The 26,835-nt window shown below is 39.0% G+C and overlaps 1 protein-coding gene across 2 annotated transcripts in view; it reads left to right on the forward strand.

The window, feature by feature from the left end:
* Nucleotides 1–25,977, forward strand: part of PDZRN4 (PDZ domain containing ring finger 4) — a 241,287-nt gene extending 215,310 nt beyond the window's left edge. For both annotated transcript variants that reach the window (XM_021545292.3, XM_021545293.3), the window contains 5 exons: nucleotides 399–497; nucleotides 2,615–2,677; nucleotides 6,151–6,252; nucleotides 9,659–9,775; nucleotides 15,666–25,977. In XM_021545292.3, coding sequence (XP_021400967.3) covers nucleotides 399–497; nucleotides 2,615–2,677; nucleotides 6,151–6,252; nucleotides 9,659–9,775; nucleotides 15,666–17,192 — 1,908 coding nt within the window. In that variant the 3' untranslated portion in view covers nucleotides 17,193–25,977. The remainder of the gene's footprint in view (nucleotides 1–398; nucleotides 498–2,614; nucleotides 2,678–6,150; nucleotides 6,253–9,658; nucleotides 9,776–15,665) is intronic.
* Nucleotides 25,978–26,835: the final 858 nt, after the last annotated feature.

Here is a 26,835-nt window from a genome sequence, read left to right on the forward strand (position 1 = left end):
CTTGTGCAATGGATTGATTGATGGTGTCCAGTCTATCTTACATGCTATAAATCAGTTGGTGTGATGTGACTAGAAAGCCTATGTAATCTACTGTAAGTCAGCTTCTATTACCCAAAAGTCAAAGACATGCAAAATCAATGTACAGCTATATTTCTCAAAGTTTGGCACTTCTTACCAGTTCCTATATTGCTTGAACCTGCATTGTACTGGGATTTCCTTCTTAATTCACAGAATATTTTCTCCCGTAAAGGTCCACCCATGACATTGTGTCTTAAGATTGACCAGGATGAGTAGGTCATACAGCATGAATATCTCAGCAGCTTGGTGCTCCCTTGTGCTGTGCAGTTCTTTCCACCCTTGGCAAGAGCCACCACAAAAGCCTGTAAATTTTCTTGCAGGAGGTGGAGCTGTGCCGCATTGGCAGCCAGGAGAAGCTGGGGCTGACTGTCTGTTACAGAACCGATGATGAGGAGGACACGGGAATCTATGTCAGTGAGGTAAGGACGTGACACTGGGGAGGAGCATGCGAGATGTTCATGGAGGGCTGCACATGCCCAGGAATGAACATGCAAGTACTCTTAGACAGGAGTGCAGAAGTGTTGGCCATCAACCAGCCCATGTCACTCTCAATTAATTGAGATTATCAGTTCAAATCATGTTGCCCAAGCAGAGTAATAATTACTAGTGGGCTTCTTTAGTATAAGTGCTTTTAACTGCAATATTATTTAGTAAAGCAGTCTGAATTTTGAAAAAAATGTGCCCTTATGATGGAGATCAGGCAGAGCTTTTGGGAAGAAAAGTGCCTTCTCCACAACCCTGCTTGCATTCTCCCTCTGCCACAGCCTCAGTAATCCTAACAGTGGTCAATCATTATTGTATTATTTTTGTGTTTGATACAGTTGTGCTACGCACAGGCATACCAAAGACAGATGGAGAGAGTGGCTTTAGAGATTAATATGTTAGAAAACCAAAATAGATAATTCTAAATACTGAAGTAGGATGAATCCTCAGGTTTTCATTGTCTTCACTCAGAAAATGTAGGACCCAGCACAGATTGTTAGCATTTCACAAGGTCAGTCCACAACACTTCCAAGAACACATCTCCCTTTGAGTCTCCAGTTATTCAAAGAGGTTTGTTTTTCTGGGTAAAACAGAATTCTTCTGAGTCCAAGGTCACTGCTGATTGTTTTGTATGAACTGGGATCCCAATTTGTCACTTTTTTGACATGTTGAACCAAATTTCAACATCAGAGAAAGTTTCTTCATTAAAGGCTGTCCAGGATGTTGTCACAGCACCAAGCCTGTCAGAATTAAAGGAGCATCTAGACAAAACTTTTAGTCATATGGTTTTGTTTTAGGTAATCCTGTGAGGAGTAGGTTGTTGGTCTTAATGGGGTCCTTATAGGTCCATTCCAACTTGGGAGATTCTGTGATTCTAAATTCTTAGTGAAGCTCATGGATGGAGAGGATCAGAAAAGACAGAATTCTCCTGTGTATCAGTGAATGGGATGAAGGCAGGATTGCACATAAAGAGGCTGGTAGCAATGTTAAATAAGCTGAAAAGCACAGCCTTGGAAAAAGAATGAGGAATTAATATAAATTACCTAAGAATATATCTTCCACCAGTTGTATAAGATGTGCTGTTAAACTCTGTTCAGGAATCGCTTGGTACATTTCAGGATTATATCTGAAATGTTCTGTTTATCCTACATGATAAAATTTTCTCAGACCTTTGAAAGTGAATGTATTGATATTATCTTTTGTCCTTGTTAAGGACTTCAGATTCATTGGTTTTTTTCCTATGTAATGCACAAGAAGAAAATAATATCTATCATGTAGAGGATGTAGAGATGTAGAGGATGTATCCTGCAAACTAAATGCTCAACTCAAATTTTTGGTTTGAAAAAAGAACCTATGTTATGATGAGGCAAAATAAATTCTTTAAGATAACCATCAAGTGAAAGGTGATAGATTGAATTGCCTTGCAAGAAACAGTAGGCCATTGCTCAGGGATGAGCTGTAGTGTCTTTAATAAACTATCCCTGGAGTCCTAAATATCTGTTTAGGTTAAATTAACTTAAAATTAACTGGTTCAGACTAGGCATGATTTACAGGACCTGTGAGTGATCTATAAAATATGGATCGTTTGGGTTTTTTTGATGTTTCCTTGTGAACAGATTGATTACTAAGACAGTAATTTAATAGTAAATGTTTCCATGGAAGAAAAAGAATCATGCCCAAAGACAGGCCCATTTGTATAAAAGTGTCAACTGCTGCAGAAGCTTCTCAGTCCATAGTGAACTTCCAGAGAAAAGGGTGTCTCATTAATTTTTTAATGCTCTGACAGCTGAAGGTTAATGCCTGACAGTGTCAAAGTAAAGTATTAATTTGAAAATCATATGCTCCCAACTCTTTCTGTCTTGAAGCTTTTATATGAAAAAAGCTCGTATACAATAATTTAAAGAAGTGCTTCATTTCTGTGACTCTAAAGGAAACTTCATATTGCCTCTGTACTGTTTAAAAATTCTAATTTTTCAACTCTTGCAATCGTGCAGCTGTTAAGATTTCCCATAAAAGTCTTTTCATGTTCATTTATTGGTGTTGTCCTATGCAGGTTGATCCAAACAGCATTGCTGCCAGAGATGGACGGATCCGTGAAGGAGACCGTATTTTGCAAGTATGTGACAAGAGATTTTTCCTTAAACTCTTTCTTCAGACAAACATGCCGTGCCATCTTCTCTGTGCACTGTTAATGAGGGAAGATAGTTCTCTTTGTTACTGTGATCGATGAGAAAATCCATGTCTGTCTGTTTTTTAACACAATAGCTGGGAGCTAGAGTGTGTGTACTGAAAAATGAGACTGACAAACTCGTTCTGGCTCATGCACTTACATCCCATGTATTTTTTTTTTCCATATTTATTAGAAAATCTCATTTCCACTATGTTCATCTCAGTGTCAAATTCTAAACAGGATCCTACAGACATAAATATAAGTGTCAGATACATGCTGATCATTAACCAATTGCATAAATTTGGGTAAATCTCTTTATGGTAAGCATAGATAATAAGAGTTTTCACACAAAAAAAAAAATGTGTTGTTTAGAGAAGGATGATCTTGAACGTAGTTAAGGAGGGGGTTCATTAGGTTTTTGTTAATATTTTCTTTCCTCCCCCAATAATACATTGCTTTTCTGAATTATTTTCTAATCCACCACCTTGGCTTTTTTTTCTCCCTTTGTTTCTGTTGATCCACTTGCTTAAAGAGCTACCCCAAAGATAGGTTTGTGTGTTACAGCATAGGTGGGTGTGGGTGGCTGCTGCCCAGGGCAGTGTACCTGTACAGTGAGGGGAACAGTGAGAATGGCAGGGGGTTTCCATTTCCAATCAGCAGTGGGTAGTGCATTTTTCACCACTGTGCAAAATCATGAAACAGCTACCAAAAATCACTTGACTGGAATTTTTTTGCTGTATTATTGCAAGTTGATTTGCCTTGTATTTTTGCCTTTTTTTCACTGAAGCCCCAAAAGAAACTCCTGGTGATGACAGGTTGGTTTTCTGTAACATGTTCCATAATTGCCCTTTATTAATTTAAGCAGATGAGCTTTCAGGTTTTCACAGGACCAGTCTGTTCCTTCCTTCCAATATTTTCATTTCTGCAGGAAATATCTTTGCTGAAACCTGTATCTCTTATCCTGGTACAGCTTAAATTAGCTTTGGGAGTCTATCAAAACAACAGTGCTTATTAGCTGGCTTACCAAAGCGGTCCATTTTCTAGAGAAGAAATAATAAATTAGATTTTAATGTCATGGCTCACTTGAGGCCTGCTGGTTTTTTATCTGTGTGGCTGGGATTGTGAAAACATTCACAGGATGATGTTCTCCACCAGAAAGCACAGATGCCATGAGGGCAGTGATGTCCTCAGCAGGACTTGGGGTGAAAGGACCATTCCATGGGCTGCATGCAGGAGAGGAAAAGTTAGGGCCCTGCCTTCCATGTTTTTACGTGACATACCTACTGAAGAAATAGCGGTATTTTTAACTTCCAAAAATCAGAAAAACACCCCTTTTTTATTCAACCAAGTAGAAACAACTTTTCATTCCTACTCTATGTGTGTCAAAATAAGGAAAGAGAGAGTAGATCCATTTTCCACTTCTTTCCTTGTTTTGTAAAATTTCTGGGTGGACAGCCAACAGCATTTCAGGCAAATGTTCTCCAGTACCTAATGAAATTCAATTCATTTCAATTTTGAGTAAAGACTCCAGGGGTGAGAGAAAACATAGATAATTCTGCCATCCTCTTGTGGACTGGAGCATTACTTTAATGTCAGTGCTGATATATTGCTATGAATTTTATCATTAAAGTTAACACCCGGAGAGTTATGTGGGGTTTACTTTCATATCTGAAAACACATTGACCCTCTATCTCCACTTATTGATGAGATAGCTCAGAGAAATAGAAGGTGACGGTGCCATTATGGACGGATTACACTGAGGCTGGGAGAGATACAGATCCTTGGGCATTTTCCTGTGGGTGGCAGGCAGCATTGGTTAAGGCTATGGGGGGAATGCTGTCATGTGTATTCCTCACAAAATGACAGGAGGTTTCATCTGGTTTTGGAGGCTATAACTGCCCCTTTTCATTCTCAGAAACTACTAACCTTCAGTCTAAGCATCTGAAAACTGCCTGAGTACTTTAAATTAAATGTTACATTGTCAAGGGAAAGTTTTAAGAGGGCAGTCCTTCTGATAGTTGCCTGAACTTCTGCTGGTTTTAGCTGTGAACCAGCAGGCTAAGCACAATCCATGGGGCAGGCTGAAGTCTACTCTTTCCCCATGATAGTGCAGCTGGGATGGGGTGGCCACCTTCAGGTAGTGTGGGGACAGCCCAGCTGCCTCCTCTGGGGTCCATGGCAAGCAGTTACTCAGCTGATAGGAGATACTGGGGGCATTTTGTACAGGCTGCAAATCTGCTCCTGAGCCTCTCTGTGGCTGCATCTCTGCTTTTCACCTTGGGGCAGCTCTGTGTTACCTGGACTCCGACAGACCACAGCTATCCCAGTATGTAAGCTTTGAAGAGTCTCAGACATTTCACTCACTGCCAGTTAGGTGATCAGGGATTTTCTTGAATATGAATTAAAGCTATGTTTTTGAATCAGGGCTTTCAGGCCAAACATATGTACAAAAATGCAACTTTCTCTTTGATTTTCAACTACAAGATGAAATGGACTTGAAATGGAAATTAAATTATAACTGCTACTTTGAAATGGAACCATTAGAAGATTTTTTTTTTTCCACCAAAAATATTCAGGTATTTCTACCATCCAGTTTTGTTTTCACTCTTTTTGAAATAGATCAAATTTTGGAGGTTTTCTTGCCACAATTAGAATAATCCACTTCTTGTGCTGTGAATCAGACAAAACTGAATTCTTATGGGAAATATGATTTCTCTTTGATTCCTTCATAAATGGTTTTTGGACAATGAAAATTGCATTTTACCATATAGTCATGGATGTTGTTGTTTTATTTGGGTTACAGGATAGGAGAAAGGTAGCAAGAAAAGACGAGTTTCATTGAAGAACCGCTTTTATTTTGATTATCCCCTTGTAAGGGGGATACATATGTTTTGTGTGGTACCAGCTACTAAGCTGTCCGCACAAATATGAAATGATTAAATGGAGCAGCAACAAGCAGTGGCCCGAAAGTATTGCCTGGTGAGAGATAATACTGTAGCTCTCTAATTGGCTCTCTACCAGCATTCAGTGTGACTGATTTCAGCTGTAGCATTACCAGTCTTCTTCCACCAGCACTATTATCTCAGAGTGACACTTCCATTACTCTGAACGGAGAAAGATGAACGTCACCTGTCAGGGGCTGGTTAATTGTGTTGCTAGATGTATGTTGCCAGGGCGCAGGTTGGACATTTATGAACATAACTGCTTCCTCTGATGTCCACCATCCTTCAACGATCAATACAGCTCTTACAGTAAGCGCATAATTGAGGGAAGGCACTTATCACTGAGGGGCTGAAGATGAGCCCGTTGTGCAATTTTCATTGTCCATACATTCAGCACAAATGAGCTGATATCTGCCTTTTATTGTGTGTTGCTTTGTGGAAATAGAAACTAATGTGCCACTTTCATTTGTTTCCTAGATAAATGGCCAAGATGTCCAGAACAGGGAAGAGGCAGTGGCATTGCTCTCCAGCGAAGAATGCAGGAAAATTGTGTTGCTGGTCGCGAGGCCGGAGATGCAGGTTAGACTAAAGAGATGCACTGAGTCAGAACCTGGGTTATACCATGCACTTGCTGTCACTGTAAGTAATGGACTGCCAAGAAATAGGAATGCCAAAGTTACTGACAAAAGGAGCAAACAGTTAATTGCAGAGCTTTGCTCTTTTTTTATCCAACAAAGAATATGATATTACTAGAGTATGTTTTCCCCAAACTAAACAAGGTCTTTTCCAACAGAGTGAGCAGGTATATAAATAAAGATGGCAGCACCAATATGATATTAGTAAAAAATAAAGTAGAACTTGAAAACTATGCATTTACTCATTAAAGGATTCTGCTTTGTTCAAGGGATAAATTTCCCATACTTAACGTTTATCAGTTTTATCTTTTATATGAAGTTGATAATTTATATGAACTTACAAAATGCGGTAGCTTGTCATTTCTGAGGGGTTGTTTTATGCTATGTGGTTATAACCAGGCATGTAAACTATTAATGTGTGTAGAAATTATGGGACTTTCTATACAGTCCTATTCAGCAAATGGCAATATAATTGTTTTAACAGCACCTTGGTCACAAAAGCGTGCCTGCATTTTGGGAGGCAACTTTTAAAAAGCTTTTAGAAACATTTTTATGATTTTAAAAATAAAATTGTGCCAATACCAAGAATCTTGCTGTGTCAAGAATTTTTAATATCATTGCAGGGGACAGATGTTAGGTTGATTATCAGATAAAGAAGAGGTAGAGTGGTAGAAGACTGCTGTTTTTCCTGCCTTTATATTCTATTTGTAGGCCTTTGCAAAGCAAAAGGACATTATATTCTCACAGTTCTATCTGAACAGTTCAGAGTTGGTTAAGTTGCCATTTGTCTCTCATGCTATTGTTCTGATATTTTCAGTCTCACTAGCTGCATATTCTGTATAAATTAAATTAAGTGTGATTCAGTGCCACTTGGAATCTCTGCTTAAATACTGTAGTTATAAAAGAGTCACAATGTCAGCATTCATATCCTTTATGTTTTTCATTAAGCTAAACAATTCTTATAAACCCAGTGACAAAGAACAGCAAAAATAGGTGTGCCTCACTTTATACTGCAAAATTATAGTCCTCAGTTGCTGAAATTTTGAAAGAGATTTTTCAATATTATTTCAACTGTTTTTCATCAGGATTCTGTTTTTCTCTAGGGAATAGAGACTCATCCACTTACAAAAATTACATGCCCAGAGAAAGTTCAGTCTCTGTGTTTGTTTAGACAGGTCAACATGAAATAAAGAGTCAATATGATAAGATTAGTGTGAGAGTTACTTATGTGTACCAATGTAACTTCCCACATGAATACGCCTTACAAAAAATGTGTGGTTTTGTTTAGGTTTGGTCCTTTGGTGCTGGATTTTTTTGTTTAGTTTATGTGTTTTAAGAACATACTCATACAAATCTGATGAAAAAGCCCAAGTAGATCAGAGATCAGGCTGTCAACTGATTTCTGCTGGTTGTATTGCTTTGACTTGGTAAAAAACATCAGGATTAAGCAGGCTTTCATTTCTAGATAGAAAATGGTAATGGCAGTATTGCAGCCTTGAAGGGTGATTGCTGAGCACATTCCCTCAGTAAAAGGGAAGAAAACCCCTCTGACCACATATTTGTGCAGTGAATAATGAAGTTTTGAAGCAGAGCACCAGAGGACCACACTACACACATGCATTCTCATATGTGAATATGTACACAGTGTGTATGTAGTGCACGTGTATGCTAAGGCACAAATTAGTTTTCTTCTAAAAGCTGTAACATAACATAAGCATTTTTATTAGCTATATACTGTGTATGCCACAATCAAATCAGCAGATTTGTCCAAGTGAGATTCATCTTTCATCCTCCAAATTTGTTAATCTCTGCAATTTTCTCACATGAGGTGAATTAGACTATTTCCTTTACAGCAGAAGAAGTATGTACTCATGCTTTCCTTGGGGGGAAAAAAGTAAACAAGACAAGTAAACAAAACTACCACATGTTTCACAGAACTGTTTGAAAGTCCCATTGAGGACACACATAAAAATTATGTGTCCTCAAGGAAAAAAGTCTCCTCCTAATCCCAAACCATAGGTGGCTGGCTTTACCCAGGGAAATGATGAAATGCTTGTTTATAATAGGAAAGAATTCATTGACATGGGCAAAACCACATCATAGTTTGTTAAGGAAACTGTGAAGTTCTGCCAATATTCCATTAGAAATACTACACAGCATCAGCATCATGTGTAGCATTGAACTACTACTACTACTACTGCTACTGCTACTGATTTAGTGTAACTTTTCTGACTGACATCTGTGACCAGACATATCCTGGCTTTGAGGCAGTGGTAATTCTGCTCTAGGTGTTGGCCAGTGCTACATCCCTCTTGCTGTCCTGGGACAACAAAAGTACTTGGTATTCTTGTAATTGTCTTATTTTGAGGCTTTTCCTTTCAGCATATTTTTGTCACCATCATCCTGTGGTTCCTTCATCAATGACGAAACAATAAGTGTATCCTTCTGCTCCAATCCTGTCATTATAGCCAAGAGTGCTACTGACCAGTGTTTTTCTTTTTGATGCAGTGTGCCATCTGGCAAAGGATTGCAGGAGCATAATGAACAAAATGGAAAGAGCAGTGTTTTAGGCCAGGGTGCCTGTTTTATCAGTTTCGAAAGACGTGAAGGGTGTGAAATGGGTTCAAGAAGAGATACGTACTTGACAGAAAACATAGCAGCCCCTCCTGTCCTTTTGCAACACTGTGTTCACCAAATATCAATGTAGTATTTTACACTTGGGGAAAAAAAACCAAGCAAACAGATAAACTTTGCTTCCAGACACACGGGGAGAACTAAAATTGCTTCCCTTCAAGTTACCTCATCTTTCTATCACCCTGTTCTGTTTATTTGTTTACCTGGAAGATCAATGGAAAGATAGTGACAGAAACACAGCATAAGGTTTCCATTAAGGTGGTGGCAGCAGGCTGGAATGGAGGTTGTTAGAGACAAGAGCCCAGTTGCCTCCTGGCCCTATTAGTAGCATTGCCATTCTTGCCGTGCAGGGTCTCTCAGTAGTAATGAACATGACAGTTTCAGGATTATGTGCTGTGCCTTTCATACCTTTTGAAAGGAAATAATGTCTGTGCTGTGCTGTCTCCTTCATTATGAGAAAAAATCAGTCATACTGTTTTACGAAAGGATAAAAGACATGAATCTCATCTTTTTATCCTTTTTCTTTTCTATTTTTTTTTTTAATTTTTTTTTTTTTTTTTTTTTTTTTGAGACGTGAACTTGAACTCCTACTGTCTGGCTTTCTGAAGAGAATCATTAGAATAAAAAGAACTAGTCAAGCATTGCCATTTGGGTTTACTCTATTTTAACATGTGTCCTTGCTAACATAAAATAACATGCTGATGTATTCTTTGCAGCTGGAGGAAGGGTGGCTGGATGATGAAAGGAATGAATTCTTAGAGGAGTTAAACTTGGAAATGTTGGAAGAGCAGCATAATGAAGCGATGCAGTACACAGCCAATGAGGTGGAGCAGGTACGACCACTACTAAACATATAATATGAAATTTTTCTAAGTATAATTTTTTATTAATAGAGAATGAAACAGTGTGCTGTAAAATGCAGTCAAAGATTTTGACAGAGTTCTCTCTATAAATGCTGTGATCTCTGGCACACAGTATGTAAGGAAAAAGAGAACAATACATGCTTAGGCCCATTACATCAAGCTAACAAATATTTAATAGGGTGTGATAAGTGCAGAATTCTCCATTTCTCTGAACTCTCAGAATAATATTGCTTTCCTTTCTTATTTCTGAAGTGTTTGGGATTTATGATGTAAAATGTCACGTTAGTTTTCGTTAAACTGGTGTTAATAACACCAAGGTCATAGGTTCAATCCCCTTACGGGGTATTTAACTTCAGAGCTGGACTTGATGATCCTTTCGGGATGCTTTCCAACTCAGAATATTCTGTGAATCTGTGAATATCAGTGTAGCACCTAGAGCTCTGAGCTGAGCTAGGTGCCCCTCTTGCTGTGTGCATGCAATGTATGAGCTAGCCTTGCACCAGAGCTTGCAAAACAAGATGGAAGATGTGTTTAAATAAACAACAGGTGTTTTGTTAATGTGAGTGTATTTCTCTTACACCGACAGCGCACAGCTCAGCATTTGTTTTGTTAATGGAGACAAATAAGCTATTGTTAGCATAGTCTCAGCTTTCTACTATCCTGACTTTTACCTGCCCATATGTTCTGTAGGCTGTGTGACTGTGGCAAACATACCCTATAGTTTCAGCAAGTGGTCTTCTCAGATGTTGTGAAAGGTATAAGTACCCACTCCTGGATCAGATTATCTGCCAGTATGCACACCTGTGTAGAGCCAAAGAAATAAAATTCAGCTTCTCCTGGCTTCTGGATTTATGCAGCTGGGAAGAAGCTGGTTTTCTACCCACAGGACTTTGTGACTAAAATTTTTTCCCCATTCTGAATTGTTCAGAAAGAGAGCCTATGGCATTTTTCTTTGAAGTGAAGAGAGGGAGAAAGACTATGAGAGCTTTCTCTTTTCTGGAAACCAAGGAGCTTCTTTGATTTCAGATGCCTCAATGCTTGGTCCACATTGTAGGGTCTGAATGTGTGTTTAGTCTATTTCTTCCTGACCTCCCCTTCAGCCTTGACACTGGGTCAGTGAGTAGGTAATAGTTTATAGTATAGCTCTTCCCTGTATATCATTGAAATATTCATTGGGCTAGAGACACTGACAGAATAATTAAGTAAACTCTCTGAAAAATGACAGCCCAGATTACAAATATTTTATCTTATAGGCATTTAATTATTTACACAAAGTGGAATAACTCCAGGGCTGGGGGGAAGGGAGCCTTGCAACAGGATTTTTACCAGCCTTTTAGTTGCGACTCTTCTTTCCAGGCAGTGAACCAAGCCTCAGTTTCCCAGGTTAAATGTGCTAGCTGCTGCACTGCTAGCTACTTTCAGCTGATATATGGCATCTTGAATATTGTTTTAACCAAAATTTTATCTTAGATACCAAATATTTCTTGTCAGAAAAACCACTTGCTCCTTGCAAAATATTTTCATTTTCATGGTGGCTTTTTCACACAAACATCCAGTTCTGGTAGAAATTCTTGAACAAGTCTATCTATCAGCTCATACTAGGCACTCACATTACATGTTGGGACCTCTGAAATCACTTACCATTGTGACCTTCCACTGCAAAGTTTTTGTCAAGCTTTGGCTTTTTCACTGAATTTGGGTTGTGGATAGTGTTAATGAGTAAACAGTGATATTGTGTGATGTGCTTTCACAGAACCCATTGAATTTGTTTATTCCCTGTTGGAATCTTTTGCCAAGCATATTTTTTTTCCACATTGAGATTTTATAAAGAACATTACACTGAAAAAAAATTGTGGTCACTTGTGATCTGTCAGTATCTGACATTGCATTGCTTGAAGTAATTCTAGGACAGCCAGACATTTCTTTGCCCTTCTGATGAGTAATCGAATCAAGCAAATGCAGCTTGGTGTGTAATGGGGCATCAGTAATTTGTGACAGCTGCTGTCTCTCTAGACTCTATGTAGTGACTCATCAAGTCAGAAAACTGGTTCTTTACTCCTTGTTAGGCTGGGAAATCTAGTAGTTTCCTGAGGGGAATCACACCATCCATTGGAGCTATGAAACCACTCTCATTGCAGCTGCCAGTGGCCAGTCTGAGTATCTTCAAGCTCCCCAGTTGGCCATGGAGACCAGCCTTGATTTTTGTGGACAAAAACTTAGTGCTATGGCTTATGATGAATCATAATTCATCATGTCATCATGAATCTCGAGAGCTGCAGGAATGAACACACTCTCTATCAGAATATCCTTCCAAATACAAGTCTGTTTTACAGAATGCCATTTTAACATTTAATGTGAGCTGTCACAAAAAAAAATTTGGTACAGTTTGTAATAGAAGAGTCAAGTAGATAGTTATGTCTTTTCTGTATGTTTTTGACATACTCTGTAGAATTCAATCAAGAATTGTATCTTCTCTGTATGGAATAGTCCAAAAAGCCTCAAGGAAATATGTAATTCTCCATTTTTTATAACTCATTGTGTTCCTTTCCCTTTACAACATCATGGTTCATTGTGCAGCAGAGATAATTTTCAGAAGACTGCCATACATTTGCCATGCAGAAATTCTTATTGGTATCGTGCAATATATCAGAACCTTTTAAGAAGAAGAAGAAAGAATTGGATAAAAAGAATTATTCTAGTTCATTCAAAGCTGAAATACAGAGAAAATATCTGGGGAGAAATCCTTTTTTTTGAAAGAAGCCTGTTTTAAAAGACAAGCATTGTTAGCAGAAGAGCATTTTCCCTTTTAGTGAACCACTGAAATAAATCCAAAATTTCCCTCATGGTTTGAGTACCTCATGGTTAGCCTGCCACTGGAGATTTCTCTCCCTGTGACATGTCTCCCTCTCACTGTCAAAGACTGACCAGAGAGCCCAGCTGTGTTTGTTAGAGCCTTCAGCTGAATCATATTGCATTCAGACTTTAGTAGCAGTCTGGGTTTTGAGTCCCAATATACATTATAAATTGTAAAATAATAGAACAGTGCCTGAATTCCTGCAAGATTAGCCATTTTATAGGCAGGAATTCTTGCTGGAGCTGAAATGCAGAATCTTTTGAGGTTCATTTATTGCTTGATTGTACGCACCGCTGGGTTTGCCTTCTCATTATCTGAGTTTTCACTGCAAAGATGAGGCCTAAGGAGCCCTTTGGTATTTCAAAGAGAAGTAATTGTAGAAGAGATTGACAATGTATGTTTGAAAACAAGCACTTTGTTTGAAATAGATAATAGATAACACCAAAAAAAGCAACACACTGAAAATTGTGGATTCTATCTTGTTTTTCAGAAGAGACCTAATGTGTAATTAGGCTTGTTTATCTTTCAAAATAAAATTTAAATTATCTCATGCTGTAAAAGACTGCTCAGTCTGAACATGTTTAGGAGCTCTGGCAAGCATGAAATATCCAGGACAAAAATGCCAGGGGCTACCTTACTTGAGAGACAATGGATTTTTAAAATAGAATATATCTCAAAAACATGCAGTACAATAAATATCTGTATTACTTTCCATTTTCTTAATTGAGTTAGCTGTAAGTATCCACATACTGGGGAAAAATTTAATGTGATATGGATGTCTGCTTTAGTTTGAGAAGAATCTGATTGTATAGGCACTTGTTTTTAACTAAGGGAACCCAAAGTCACTTTCTGACATTGAGATGCCTATACTATAGACACTTATATTTCATCAGATCAATCCCATTCATCTGGTTTCTACTTGACTTAAAAGGCTTTGCTTTGTTTACGTCTTTTGTGTATGCATGCTAAATCCAGAGAATGTAACTTAAGTAGATGGCAGAGTATTATATTTAGTCATTATAAATCAAGTGGAAGTTGAAGAAGCAAAGCTTAAATTATTGATAAAAGTGGTGTGGAAAACAAGAGCTACCAGTTCTCAAAGTGCTGATTGCATGGACCTCAACTGTAAAATCTCTTCTCAACACCTATACAAATAGCCTCATTAAGTGTTTTTTTTTCAGAAGTGCTCAAATATATGTTTTGGGTGCTGTAGTGCCATGCAGAAGACATCAGAGGAAGTATCATGAAGCTCTGCTCCTGTAAGCTGTGTAGCTGTGCTAACACATAAATCACCCTCTTTGGAGTTTTAGTCATATGGATGCAAATTATATCACTCCTGAATAGCAGATCCTGACCATCCTTGTTTGGTCATGTGAATGGAGCCTGCCTTTGCAATAGGCACCCAGATTCCTGACTGCTCTGCAGCACTGTCCTCCTGTTGTCTGGTGGAGCTGTTCTCCCTCCTGTCAGTAGTTTAAATATTTTCCAGAGCAATGAGAAATATGGATTGTGCATTGCAGTGGCTGGGATGAAGTGTAAGCTGCCCAGGTTGGAGTCACTTCTCTGCTGAAAGGTTTGGGGGCAGAGGAGGTCAAGACAAGCTGCAGCAGCTCCAAAGCAGGTGAGAGAAGGGAACAGAGTAGCAGCACTCACCTGGAGGAGGTGTACTAGAAGGATACTAAATTAAACCTAAATCTCCTAAGGCATCTTTTCAGAAATTTTTAACTGGTTTGTCACAGACACCAAATTCTCCTGTGCTCCTTTCAGTATTTGCTTTATTCCACTCTTACACTGAATTGGGGGTGGAGGTTATTTTTGTTTTTCTGACAGTAAGCCATTATTTTTTTGGTAACAGTTGAAGAAATGAAACCAGATGAAGGGCATGTGATCATGAGCACATGAAGAGAGGAGAAGGGATGACATAGGAGACACATTTTCATCCTTTTTTACTTTTCGTCAAAGTAGATAAAAAGGGAATTATGACAGTGGCCTCTTTAAGTTTGTTTCCTTTCACTAGGTGCACTATACCTTTTTTCTCTCCTGATTATTACAGTCATTATACAGAATTATGCAACTATACCTCCTAAAACAGACATGATGTTTGGTTGGTACTGTGTGTAGTTAGGTACTTGGTCATATAAATTGCACTCTGCATGATTCTTTGTTTATCTGGTTTAAAAATTTAAGTGTCTGTCTCTTCAGAGAGGTGTTATCTCACATTATGGACTATAAATAGGTTGAGAATATAAATAGGTGAGGTACAAAGAGTGGAGTGCTAATCAGCAATCAAAAAGCTTGATATTATATCCATGGCAAAGCATTCAGTGTTGTTCTGCACTTAATGAAAGACTGTTTTTATTTTTGAGGAACATAAACTCTAAAAATGGAAATAAATGAGTTTTCGAAAAGAGTTTCTAGGGATGAAATGGACTGAGCTCTTTCTGAGCAAAATCCTATAATCCAAAATTAACACTTTTTCAGAAAAAGGCTACAGAACACAAGAAGTGTAGGAGAAGGCCATGGAGGGTGTAATGGAGTAAACAAAATTTTACTGTTTAAAAAAATAAACAGTAGTCTTTTTGCACCCTGTTAAGTTGTATTAGCCATTGCTTCATTGGCTGCTTGCTCTGTTTCTTTGATGTGATACCAGTTCTGAAGATTTCTCTCAAGCTTGAGAAAATTTCAGCTCCACCAGTTTCTGGCCATAATCCAGAATCAAAACCAGCTCACCATCTGGTGATGGTTATCTTTAAGCATTGCAAAGAGATGACTTAGAGAGGGAAATATTTCTTTCCAGACTTTAGAAGCTATGTCACTAGTACTGTAATTCACTTACATTGCTTAGTATGGAAATCACAGCATGACTCTCAAAAATGTTTAAAAGAGCAGTAGGACTGCTGTTTAGTGATCGGTTTTAATTGAGCTTAAATCAGATCACACTGGAAAGTAATTCTCCTATAATATGATCTGCATTTGATGATAATTTTGGTTTACTCATTTTTTTAGCCAAAGAAACATGAAGAGGAAGATGGCACTACAGACACTGCAACCTCATCATCCAACAATCATGAGAAGGACAGTGGGGTAGGGCCTACAGATGAAAGTCTCCGAAACGATGAGAGCTCAGAGCAAGAAAATGCAACTGAGGAGCAGAACAGTGCTACCCTGCAGAGCAAACGGGACCTGGGCCATAGCCAGGACACATTAGGCAGTGTTGAGCTCCAGTGCAATGAAAGCTTGGTGTCTGGGGAATACATTGAATCTGATTTCATAGGAAACCCAGAGGAGGAATGTGAAAGGTTTCGGCAGCTGTTGGAACTTAAGTGCAAGATTCGAAACCACGGGGAGTATGATCTTTATTACTCAAGCAGCATGATAGAATGCAACAGAAGAGAGCAAGATGGAGTGAAGCATGAGCTGCAGCTACTCAATGAGGAACTGAGGAACATTGAACTCGAATGCCAGAATATTATGCAAGCTCACAGGCTCCAAAAGGTGAGAGATCAGTATGGAGACATTTGGGCTTTACATGAGGAAAGTTTCAGGAATTATAATACCAGCACAGACGTACAAAGAGGCAAACTGGATGACATCATGGAGCACCCTGAGAAGTCTGACAAGGACAGTTCCAGTGCTTACAACACTGCTGAAAGCTGCAGGAGCACTCCGCTGACTGTGGAGCGATCCCCTGATAACTCTCTCCACAGGATGATCAGCATAACCAACAGGAAAAACCTGAGAACCACAATTGTCGCTAATCAGTCATCCTCAGGACAAAACAACAGGGAGACAACCTCAGCCAAAACCAAACCCACTGAGCAAAACAGTGCTGCTGAGAATGCAGTACTGGCATCAGAAAGCAGCAAATTCACAGACCAGGAAAGGCAAAGCAGTGAGCACATTCCCTATTTGTCTCCATATCACAGTTCTTCTTACAGGTACGGGAACATCCCTGCTCATGCAAAGCATTATCAAAGTTATATGCAACTGATCCAGCAGAAATCTGCTGTGGAGTACGCCCAGAGCCAGCTCAGCCTGGTGAGCATGTGCAAAGACTCGCAGAAGTGTGCGGAGCCCAAGATGGAATGGAAAGTGAAAATAAGGAGTGATGGGACAAGGTACATTACAAAGAGACCAGTTCGAGACAGAATCCTGAAGGAACGTGCCTTAAAAATTAAAGAGGAGCGCAGTGGGATGACAACAGATGATGATACGATGAGTGAGATGAAGATGGGTCGCTACTGGAGCAAAGAAGAGCGGAAGCAGCATTTGGTGCGCGCTAAGGAGCAGAGGAGGCGGCGGGAGTTCATGATGAGGAGCAGGCTGGAGTGTCTTAAGGAAAGTCCACAGAGTGGCAGCGAGGGCAAGAAAGAAATCAACATAATTGAACTGAGTCACAAAAAGATGATGAAAAAGAGAAACAAGAAAATCTTGGACAACTGGATGACAATACAAGAACTGATGACACACGGTGCTAAATCCCCAGACGGCACAAGAGTGCACAATGCCTTTTTATCAGTTACTACTGTATGAATACAACTTCTAACAGAGAGTATACTACCAGTTTAGGTAGAGTACAATTGCCTCGTTCAATGTGGCATTTTTATATATTTTGTGACTGTTTATAGTTTGATCTTTTTGTAAGCAAAATGACCTGGTATTTTTCATTTGTTTTTCATATAACAGTACCTTCTTTATCTGGCAGTCTTTCTTTATCCTGCAATATATTCATATTATTCATTTGTAAAAAAAAATAGAAAAGTGAAGCAAAAAATTTCTTAACCTAACGCATATCCTGTAACTTAAGATCTGAATTTATTTCTAATTTTGCTTTTTCTACTTTAGTAACAATACAATACCAAACCAAAATGCTTTATACTGTATCTTTGGCTTAACAAGTTTTAAAGTTTTACATCTTACATTGAATCTGTTCATAAAGCATATGCCACATCCCATCATATAGATAAGAATGACATTTTTCCAACTGCATATTTTACAGTACATTTAATCTGTAAATTGTAATTGTATTTGTCCAAGTAAAGTGTAGATGAGCAATTCTCCTGTGTTATGTAGTGGCATTGGTCTTGTAGCTGCGCAGTATGTGATAATTGTGAAGATGAAAGAGAAATAAATTATTGCTTATCTTTAAGAAAAAAAAAAAAAGCCAAGAATTGTTTTATTTAGATTGAGAATTTGCCTTTAAGTGTAAGCTGTTTCACTGTGCATGGTATTTACAGCATATAGAGATTTCAAGAACAAAGGACACAATTCCATAGAATATTTCTTATGAATTAGTTTTTAATTTTGAAGAACACATAAAATGAGTGGGTCTTTCTAGCTTTTCCTTACCTGCTATTATTGGTTAATTAAATGATTCATTGATGTATTTCTTTGCTGTAAGATGTTAGGTAACTGCCATGAGTCCTCTCCCTGGCTGAGCTTGCTATTTCTTCTACACATACAAAACATGAACACAGCATATGCCTAACTTTGAGCCAAATCTCATGCAAGAAAAACCAGCAGTGACATTTTCATAGAACTTGTGTTAAGGAAAAACAGAGAATGAAAAGCAACTAATTGAGTTAAGGGTGTAAAATTATTGTTGAGGAGCATCCAAGTAATTTAAAAGAGCCTCAGTGGGAGCTGTCTGGAGCTCAGGAGAATTGACAACTAGCTGTCTGGGTGCTTGGTAGGACTCCCTGACTCTCCATGCAGCAGATGCACCTCTGCTGCCACTGGGGCATCTTCTGAGGTCCTGGTGCTGCTGCTGCTGGCAGTCCAGCGAGTTAGTGCAAGCTGAAATGACTAGTCTTGGGCAGTCTGTGGGGTTGAAGAAATGGCCTAATAGCTCCATTTTTATTGTCCCTGTGCTTGACTCACAGATGTTCCTAACTGATGTGCAGGATTAGGTTCTGAAGTCACTTGGCATCAGGCTTTAAAAGGAAAGTTGCAGAAGGCACATAATGGTATGTCCAAACTACAAATTCTGGGAGTCATTAATTTGTTTTTAAACACTTTTGACATTATTTGATATTGGCAGTGCTCTTTGCATCTCCAAGCATATAAATACCATAAAACCACTGCTCTCCAAGTGCTTAGGAAAATTATGCCACTGACAGTTCACAGTCTGATAATCAGAAAATTCTCTCTTCAAAACCCAGGGAGACATCACATAAAATCCTCACTAAACATACAGCTGTTCAGGCTCAATGAGAAACACCTTCACTGTTTTCTTTTAAATTAATAAAAGTGTGGGATTTCTGACCAGAATGGATCATAGGGTCATGTAGTATTGCATTCAAGGGGCTGATACTAGGAGAGCCTAGGAATTTTCTTCGACCAACCTAAGTCATTCAGGAAGGTACACATTCTTCTGGAGACATCACAGCCCAGAAGTTTGGCTGTTTCCCTCATTCCAGTAATCACACGTAAACACTGGTTTATTTCCTAATCTGAGTTCACCTGCTATCAGCTCAAGACAATGGCTGCTCTTAAGTCTTTACCTTAGACACAGTACTTACTGATTTTCTCCCATTATTAAATCATGACTCAGAAGTCCCATCAAGCTAGTGTGACATGCATTTTCATAGAACAATATGAATCTTCAGAAAATGTGATATCATTATTTCATCACTGAGAAATAAAACTGGGAAAATCCATGTCTACTTAGGGAAAAATCTTAACTGGAAGGTGGTGGGGTGGGGAGTCCAAGTGGAGGGGAGGAGAGAAGCTAAGCAATAGATAGTAACTAGAAAAAAAAATAAAGAATTAACAATATTTATAGTGTACTAATAGGCTGTAAATGGAAATATTTCCAATTCTAGGAAGATCAGTCGAAATCTAGTAAGACAAAAGAGACAACCAAGAGCTGATACAGAGATACTTGTTGGTAGCACACATGACGTGATTTCTAGCTCAGCACATGCCTGCCAGAGCCCAGCTACCTTCTCTTTCTACTTCACCTGCTGAAATACCATGTCCCTACCTAATCCTAATTCCAGCAGCCCACAGTTTTCTCTCCTTTTTTCTAAAATACAGTTATTAAGTGTCATTTTCCTTTTTCTATGGGCAGCTTTGGGGAGAAGTATCCATTCCTGCCTGATGAAATGCCTTGATCATTGCTGCTAGCATGAAGATAACTGCGCAGCCCCAGAGCAGGGCTGCGAGTCTGCCCAGGGTGCTGGTGTGCAGGGGCTGAATGGCAGGTGAGTGTTTTACTCTTCACTGCTCTCAGCTGGTTTCTCTGCAGGGCGGGACTCAGCATTGCACACTCTCATTCCAGCAATTTTGCATTGGTGAAGCCAGTGCTGACATCCCACATGTAGTTTATTCCTGCATATATTTTTTTCAAAATGTTGTTATTTTTACTGAGGAAAATAACATTTTAGCACTAAGGCAAATTAAAAGGGAAAGAACAAAATGCTTTTTATGTTGTCATAAATCTTTAAAAACTTTGTCTGTTGAGAACTCTTTTCATATGAAGGAACATAAAACTGCTTTCCAGCTGGAACAAGACCAGATCTTGTTTAGCAGGATTGCTCTGAGATAAAGTGCAAAAGTCAGGGAAGGGTAGCTGCATGGATATGTTACCATGGCCACATCACTGCTTGGAAAGGAGTTAATATCCCACTCATCTTTCCCCCAACACTGGTACCCAGCTGAGACCAGTGGGAGGCAATTTTTCCTATGAAGCCAACAAAATGGCCTTGTAAAAAGCCTTGTTCCTCTTGACAAGTGATTGCCAACTGATTTATCGGCACTGTTCACTATAGGTAAGGTTAAAACTTGTGGGATCCCTGAATCATCCTCTCAATGCAAGTATCCTAAAAGGGAAAAGAATATGATCATGACAATAAACTAAACCTGCATTAAATTTATTTTTTAAAGAAAGATATAATCATGTTAATGGTAACATTATTTGAATTGAACACAAGCAATCAGATATGGAATCTAATCTGTGCTTGATACATTGCCCTGTGAGACCAAACAAGGACCTTACAAGACATGATACAACAACTTTAGCATTACACTTTCTGAACTCACAGGGATTTAAATATTCATTTCTTTCATGATGCCTGACTTTTTAAATTTGTTTTTGTTTAACTAATATCTATTTGTACCTCTTGGTACAAATTACAGAATAGCGCCCTTTTTTTTCATGACGTGGCATTGATGCTAAAATATTTCCTGGTTCAAAGCTGGAATAACCCCAGGTTCTTAACCTTTAAGCTGCTGATAACAAGCATATATGTGCTAAGTGTTCTATTAATATCCATTTTATGCACCCACTGCTTTTTCAGAGTATTAAATGCTCTTCAGGAATGAGGATAAAATGAAGGTTATGGGAGCTGGCATTTGGCTACAGCCACACAGAGCAGCTATCAGAAACCTAGTGGTGTTACTCTCAGAGAGGCCAGTTGGCTAATACCTGAAGGGGGAGAAAGAATATTGCAGAGGGATCATGAGCAGGTTTTATTATCTTTAAATGCCTTTGCTCTGAAACATGTTTCTCTGTTTAAATGTGAGCATTTCACATACTTGGATGGCAGTTGCTGCATTTAAAAAACTTGTATAGATTTTGCCCAGGTTTTCAGATGTTGTTAATCTTGCTGTAGTGTCAGTAGTGCCTTTCCTCTCCCCTTCCCCTTCCCCTTGCCCTTCCCCTTGCCCTTGCCCTTGCCCTTGCCCTTGCCCTTGCCCTTCCCCTTCCCCTTCCCCTTCCCCTATTTCCTCTCATTTCCTCTTTCTTCTGGAAGCAAGACCTCTCAACTTGTAAGGTAATAAATGTTAAAGGGGGGGGCTTCACTAAAAGAAGCAATTTTTTTTTCTCATAGATCAGCTTATCAACACCAATTGAGACCTTTTTCTGACTATAACTGTAAGGTTTCATCTGTAGTCAATTTAGGTGGTTTGATTAATTTGGCACATTTCCTATGCCCCTTGACGTTCATTCTACTGGAGTGCTGCAAATGTTTTTGGTGATGGCTCAGTACAAGAAAGGAGGAAATGAAGAACTTTAAAACATATGCTCACTTACTTGTGAGATAGACATACAAAAATGCATATTAACCCTAATGCTCTTATAGTGGAGAGACAAGCTACAAACACTAAATTGTGTTAATCTGTGGATATATATATAAAGAGATCTTTCACTTGCTGTTGAACTTTAACGACCTCCAATGCTCAAAACTCAATTTGAGAAGTAAGACATTGGTTCTACTCTTTAATGAATTTTAAGCAATTCAGTCCTTGTTTTTTCTGCATTCAGACTGATACTAAACCAGAATGCTGTTAAAGTCTTTCTGGTCTAGGAACAAAACAGTAAACTTCAATTAGTGCAGTGTCTATGTTAGGCATTTACTGAGACTGGGTGTTGGTCATCAAACCCCATAGCTTTAATACTTGGTCATCACTTGGGAGCATCTGCACTGCAATAAGCATTAGACATACTGTGGTATTTGTTCTTCCAGTACATTCCCCGAAGTGTCTAACTTATTCCAGAGCACTAGGAGCAAGTCAAAGCTGATGTCTGGCTCCAGTGACAAAAAAAAATTGAAAGCACAGAAAATTTTAGGTATGAAGAGAATATAGGAAACTCTCATCTTGACAGTGCAGAATAAGCCAAAAGATGAAAATTAAAATTGCATGATGAAAGATGAAAAGGTTGAAGCTACTGTTTTGACTACTGGACTTTGCAAGAAAGGTATTTGGAGAAAGACTGAGAGAAAAAATTAAGTGAATGAATAGCACAAAAAATGTGCTCAGTGATTAAAATATTACTTTCTTTGCACATCAAAGGCAATCCTCTTATTTTCATAAGTTATTTAACCCCATGGGCAATCTCTGCAATGTATAAATTTTTATGATGGAATGAAAAGTATCTTAATGGTATATAGACACTATATGGAGAGCAGGTTGAACAGCATAAATATTCATATGACCAAAGATGCTGCCAAACTCCTGACTTGACATGATATCTAAAATGAATACGTAACAAAGATATTATGATTTTCATCTCCTTTTTCTCCCCAAATTTGGGACCTGGCTGCATAGTCAGGGTAAAGAAACGCACCTGGAAGATGTGTTTTGGTTAGGTACAGGGAATTCAAATGAAAGCTCCTCAAACTCGACAGTTTAATTTACTTCTCTTAAGCTCTTTAATACCAAACTTATCAGTTCTCTCTGTTAGGCATTAACTTGTTAAATGAGTCTTAATTATACATAAGCAGATGGAGATTTGAATTAAAATTACCTTACACTCGAGTGGCTTTAGTTCATTATAACATATCTTCCTCTTAATCATTTAGGCAGTCTCATCATCTTTCATATATAAAGTTATTAAAGTATTCCAATTTCCATATTTCTTCAGATACATCCACTATTAAATGGCACATAATACACATTAGTTGGTGACTTATACCATTCAATAGTTAGTGAATTATTCATGTCAGTAACAATTTTTACACTTTTATGTCATCTGTATTATTTTATTTTAAAGGGTTTATATTTACAGAATGTCTCATCTTTTACCTCATCTCAATTTTCAGTGCAAATTTGAATGCTTTGCCATTTCTACTGGTCTGAAAAGGATTAATGTCCACTGCAGGTTTTGCATTCCCATTGTCTGAGGAATGGAAGTGGATCCAAAGGGGCTCCTACTACCAAACAAGTGCTTACTAGGAGGTTTGGGAGTGAGATAAAAGGAGTCAGAATTATTCTTTTGTTTTTCTTGCTTTTGCACTATCATAATCTCTGGATTCTCTAAAGTCAAGATGTTCCTTATGATGTACCTGTCATGCAGAAGAGACAAGGTGCTTAAAGAAAAAAGATTTGAAAGTTTTTGCAGGCTTTGGTGGGTATTACCTCACCTGAGTGTAATAACCTCGAAACTGGGATACTAGTTAAATTAGCCATCTAGGTTAAGAGTGTAAGTTAGCTCCAGAAATACAGAGGAGGAATACACCTCCAAAAGACAGCTGATTTCTCTCTTTAGGAAGGAGGTCCTATGGAGGACATTTGTTCTACTAATTCAAGCTGGACCTCTAAATTTTATATGGCTTTAGCAAAGTTAAAAAAAGGTCTGTCTTAAAGTATGTTAATGCCTTTCCAAAAAAGGATACAAAACAGGTAACTCTGTATGAAATGCTCCTCTTTCACCTGTTTTTAAAGAATCCTAAATGCATATGCTGAGAGACTCATGTGTTCTGTCTTAGACAGAGAAAAGCACCAAGTGATTTAATCAACTGGTTCTATGTACCTCATGGGTAAAATCAAGAAAGAATTGGGCAAAAAGTGTCATTTTAGTTCCAGTAAGCAATTTACAGCCGTTCACAAAGGAAAGACCAGTGGGAGTTTTCAAAGACAAAAGCACCCAATATTCCCCGCTAAAGGCAGCACACTATTCTCAGTATCCCTTTAGCTAATGTATTAACCAGGTGTCTTCAGTGTCAAATAATGGGTCTATAATATAGAAATCACTGTTGTTAGCTGGATGATGGAGAATGATAGCTCAGTCAAAAGGCTGAGTTTGCACTGGCAAACACTGCAGCCATCATCAAGCAAAGGGATGGGCTATTAGAGGCTTTTGCAAAAAGAGGATACTGACCTGAATGTTTTTAGAAGGAAAGAAGACTCACTGCATCCTGGGAGCCTCAGCAAGACACTTTGACCCTGTGTCCATTTCACTCAACAGCTCTTCTGAAAACACTGATGCCCTCTAAGATATGGATTTATTATGGTTACTCTCAATGAATTCCAGTTCCACTTCCTTGAGAGAGAGAGAATACTGCTGCTTGCCTAGCAGGAGGTTTATGAAAAAAAAAAAAAAAAAAAGAAAAGAGCAAATAAAAACCAGCAAAGTATGTGAGGCCCTGAGGAGTTGGGGAGAGGAGATATCATTCAGAAGGGGCCTACAGCCATCATCTAGTCCAGCTGACCAACTAATCGAGGGCTGACCAGAAGTTAAAGCATACTATTTAGGGCATTGTTCAAATGATTGAGGCATGGACCACATCTCTAGGAAGCCTAGTGCCTGACCATCCTCTCAGTAAATAATTGATCCCTGACGTCCAGTCTCAACGTCCCCTGGTGCAGCATTACACCATTCCCACATGTCCCATAACTGCATCCCAGGGAGATGAGATCACCACTTCCACCTCCCCCTTCTCTATTCAGAAATCTGTAGAGAGCAAGGAGGTTGCACCTCTTCTCCAAACTAGACAAACCCAAAGCATTTAGCCATGCCTCATAGTACATTCCTTCCAGCCCTTTCACCAGCTTTGTTGCTCTCCTTTGGACACATGTGAGTACCTTCACCTTATTCTTGAATTGTGGATTCCAACACACAACATTCCAGGTGAGGCCATGCCAGTGCTGAGTACAGTGGGATAATCACCTCTTTTGAGCAGCTGGTGACACTGTGCTTGATGCATCACCAGGAAGGAGTTTGTTTTCCTGACTGCCAGAGCACTTTCCTGATTTACGTCAAGCCTGTTGCCGAACACATGCCCCAGATCCCTTTCTGCAGGGCAGCCACATCCACTCCTTCAGCAGGATGCCACAGCACAGAGATGTTCAGTTGTGAACATGGCAGCGAAACAGAGCTGAAATATTGTGGGAACCCCAGCCTTGTTTTGGGGCCACATGTGGTGGTGAAATTCCTCCTCCAACCCGTGCTTCCAAAGAAAAGCTCCGCAGGCTTAGCTGTTCGGTCTCAAGGCAGTTTATTGCTAGTTATCTAACAGATTATGTTCTTGGACTGCAGCTGTTTGATCAGTGGCCTGGGTAGAGGCACACACACACCCTGACATCCTCTCTATCTGCTGTCTTCTTCGTCTCTCTCCCCGCCCAGGGTTGCTGCTATCTTTTATAAGATATATTACGTATAACATGTTTACAATTATTCCCCAATACCTACTACCTACGTTGCCAAGTGTTTTTCTACTCTAAACCAATCTATGAGTGCCAACATCACCAAGAACATGGAGGTAAGGAAGAAGAAGGAAGAAGGATGGGATCAGCCCACTTTCCTCCATCTTAGAACTTCTGACCCTCATGTACAAAGTGAAAACCCCCCTGTACATGTGCTAAAACCCCCCTGTACAATACTAAAAAATTTCCCCTCTACTTCGTAACTACTTATACTATACTATCTAACCTTTTGTGATTGCTTGTTCCACCTCCAAAGTTGGTAATTCATTCCATGGCTCAAACTCAAAATCACAGTTGTTTTTCAGCTGTCTGCCAGGGTCTAGAATGCTTCTGACCAAGGCCTGGAACCTCTAAAAATGTCTGAGAGACATTTTGAGTTCCCACAAAATATAAAGCTCCTTATGAACATGGCCTAAGAGCTTTTATTTTAAAATATCACCTTAGCTTAGCTTAGCTTAGTTTAGCTTAGCTTAGCTTCCATGAACTGCTAAGGTCAGGGCATGAGGAGTAAGGATGAGAAGGAGTAGCAGATGCTGTGGTGATCTCTTTTCCTCATGATGACCCTGAAGAATAAACTGGTGCAGTGTTCTGCAGATGGAAGATGGAAGCAGTAATTTCAGCACTTAAGGATAAAGAAGTATCCTTGTATCCTGTACCACATAGCTGGTGTGCGCAGCTCAGTACCAAAGCACCAGTTTGCAAAAGGCTGTATTTTTACAGAAGCAACAGTGCTTACAGCCCCCTGCATAGCTTCACCTCAACATCAGCTCCTCACCATGCCATAGTTGGGCCTACTGTAACTGCAGCAGTTTTTTGCTGGAAAATGTTAAGCTATAAAACATCAAAGATAAACAAATCATATCACATATCCTATAAACACACTGCTTTGTGCCCATTGATAAAAGTACTATTCAAGGCAAAATGAGCTTCTTTAACTAAACTCTTCTAAAATGTTACAGGGAAGTGTGTTATTGTGTTTATTTATACTCATCTTGATGGGTGAGTCACCAAGGACACAATAATCCATGAAACAGGAGAGGAGAAGCTTCCCTCACAGCAGGAGGATATTTTCATTATCCCATTCAGAAGAGAGATGGACAAAAGGTCCCCTCTGCTTGCAGAAGGAGACCAATGAAATTGCACACTTTTCATCACAAATCATACACCTACATGGATTCATGGACCTGCACAAATCCAGTAAATTGGCATTCAACAGAGCAGCAATCAGCATCCAGGCAGGGTGAGG

The sequence above is a fragment of the Lonchura striata genome, chromosome 1A, assembly GCF_050655825.1.
Source record: "Lonchura striata isolate lonStrDom1 chromosome 1A, ASM5065582v1, whole genome shotgun sequence".
Lineage (NCBI taxonomy): Eukaryota > Metazoa > Chordata > Aves > Passeriformes > Estrildidae > Lonchura > Lonchura striata.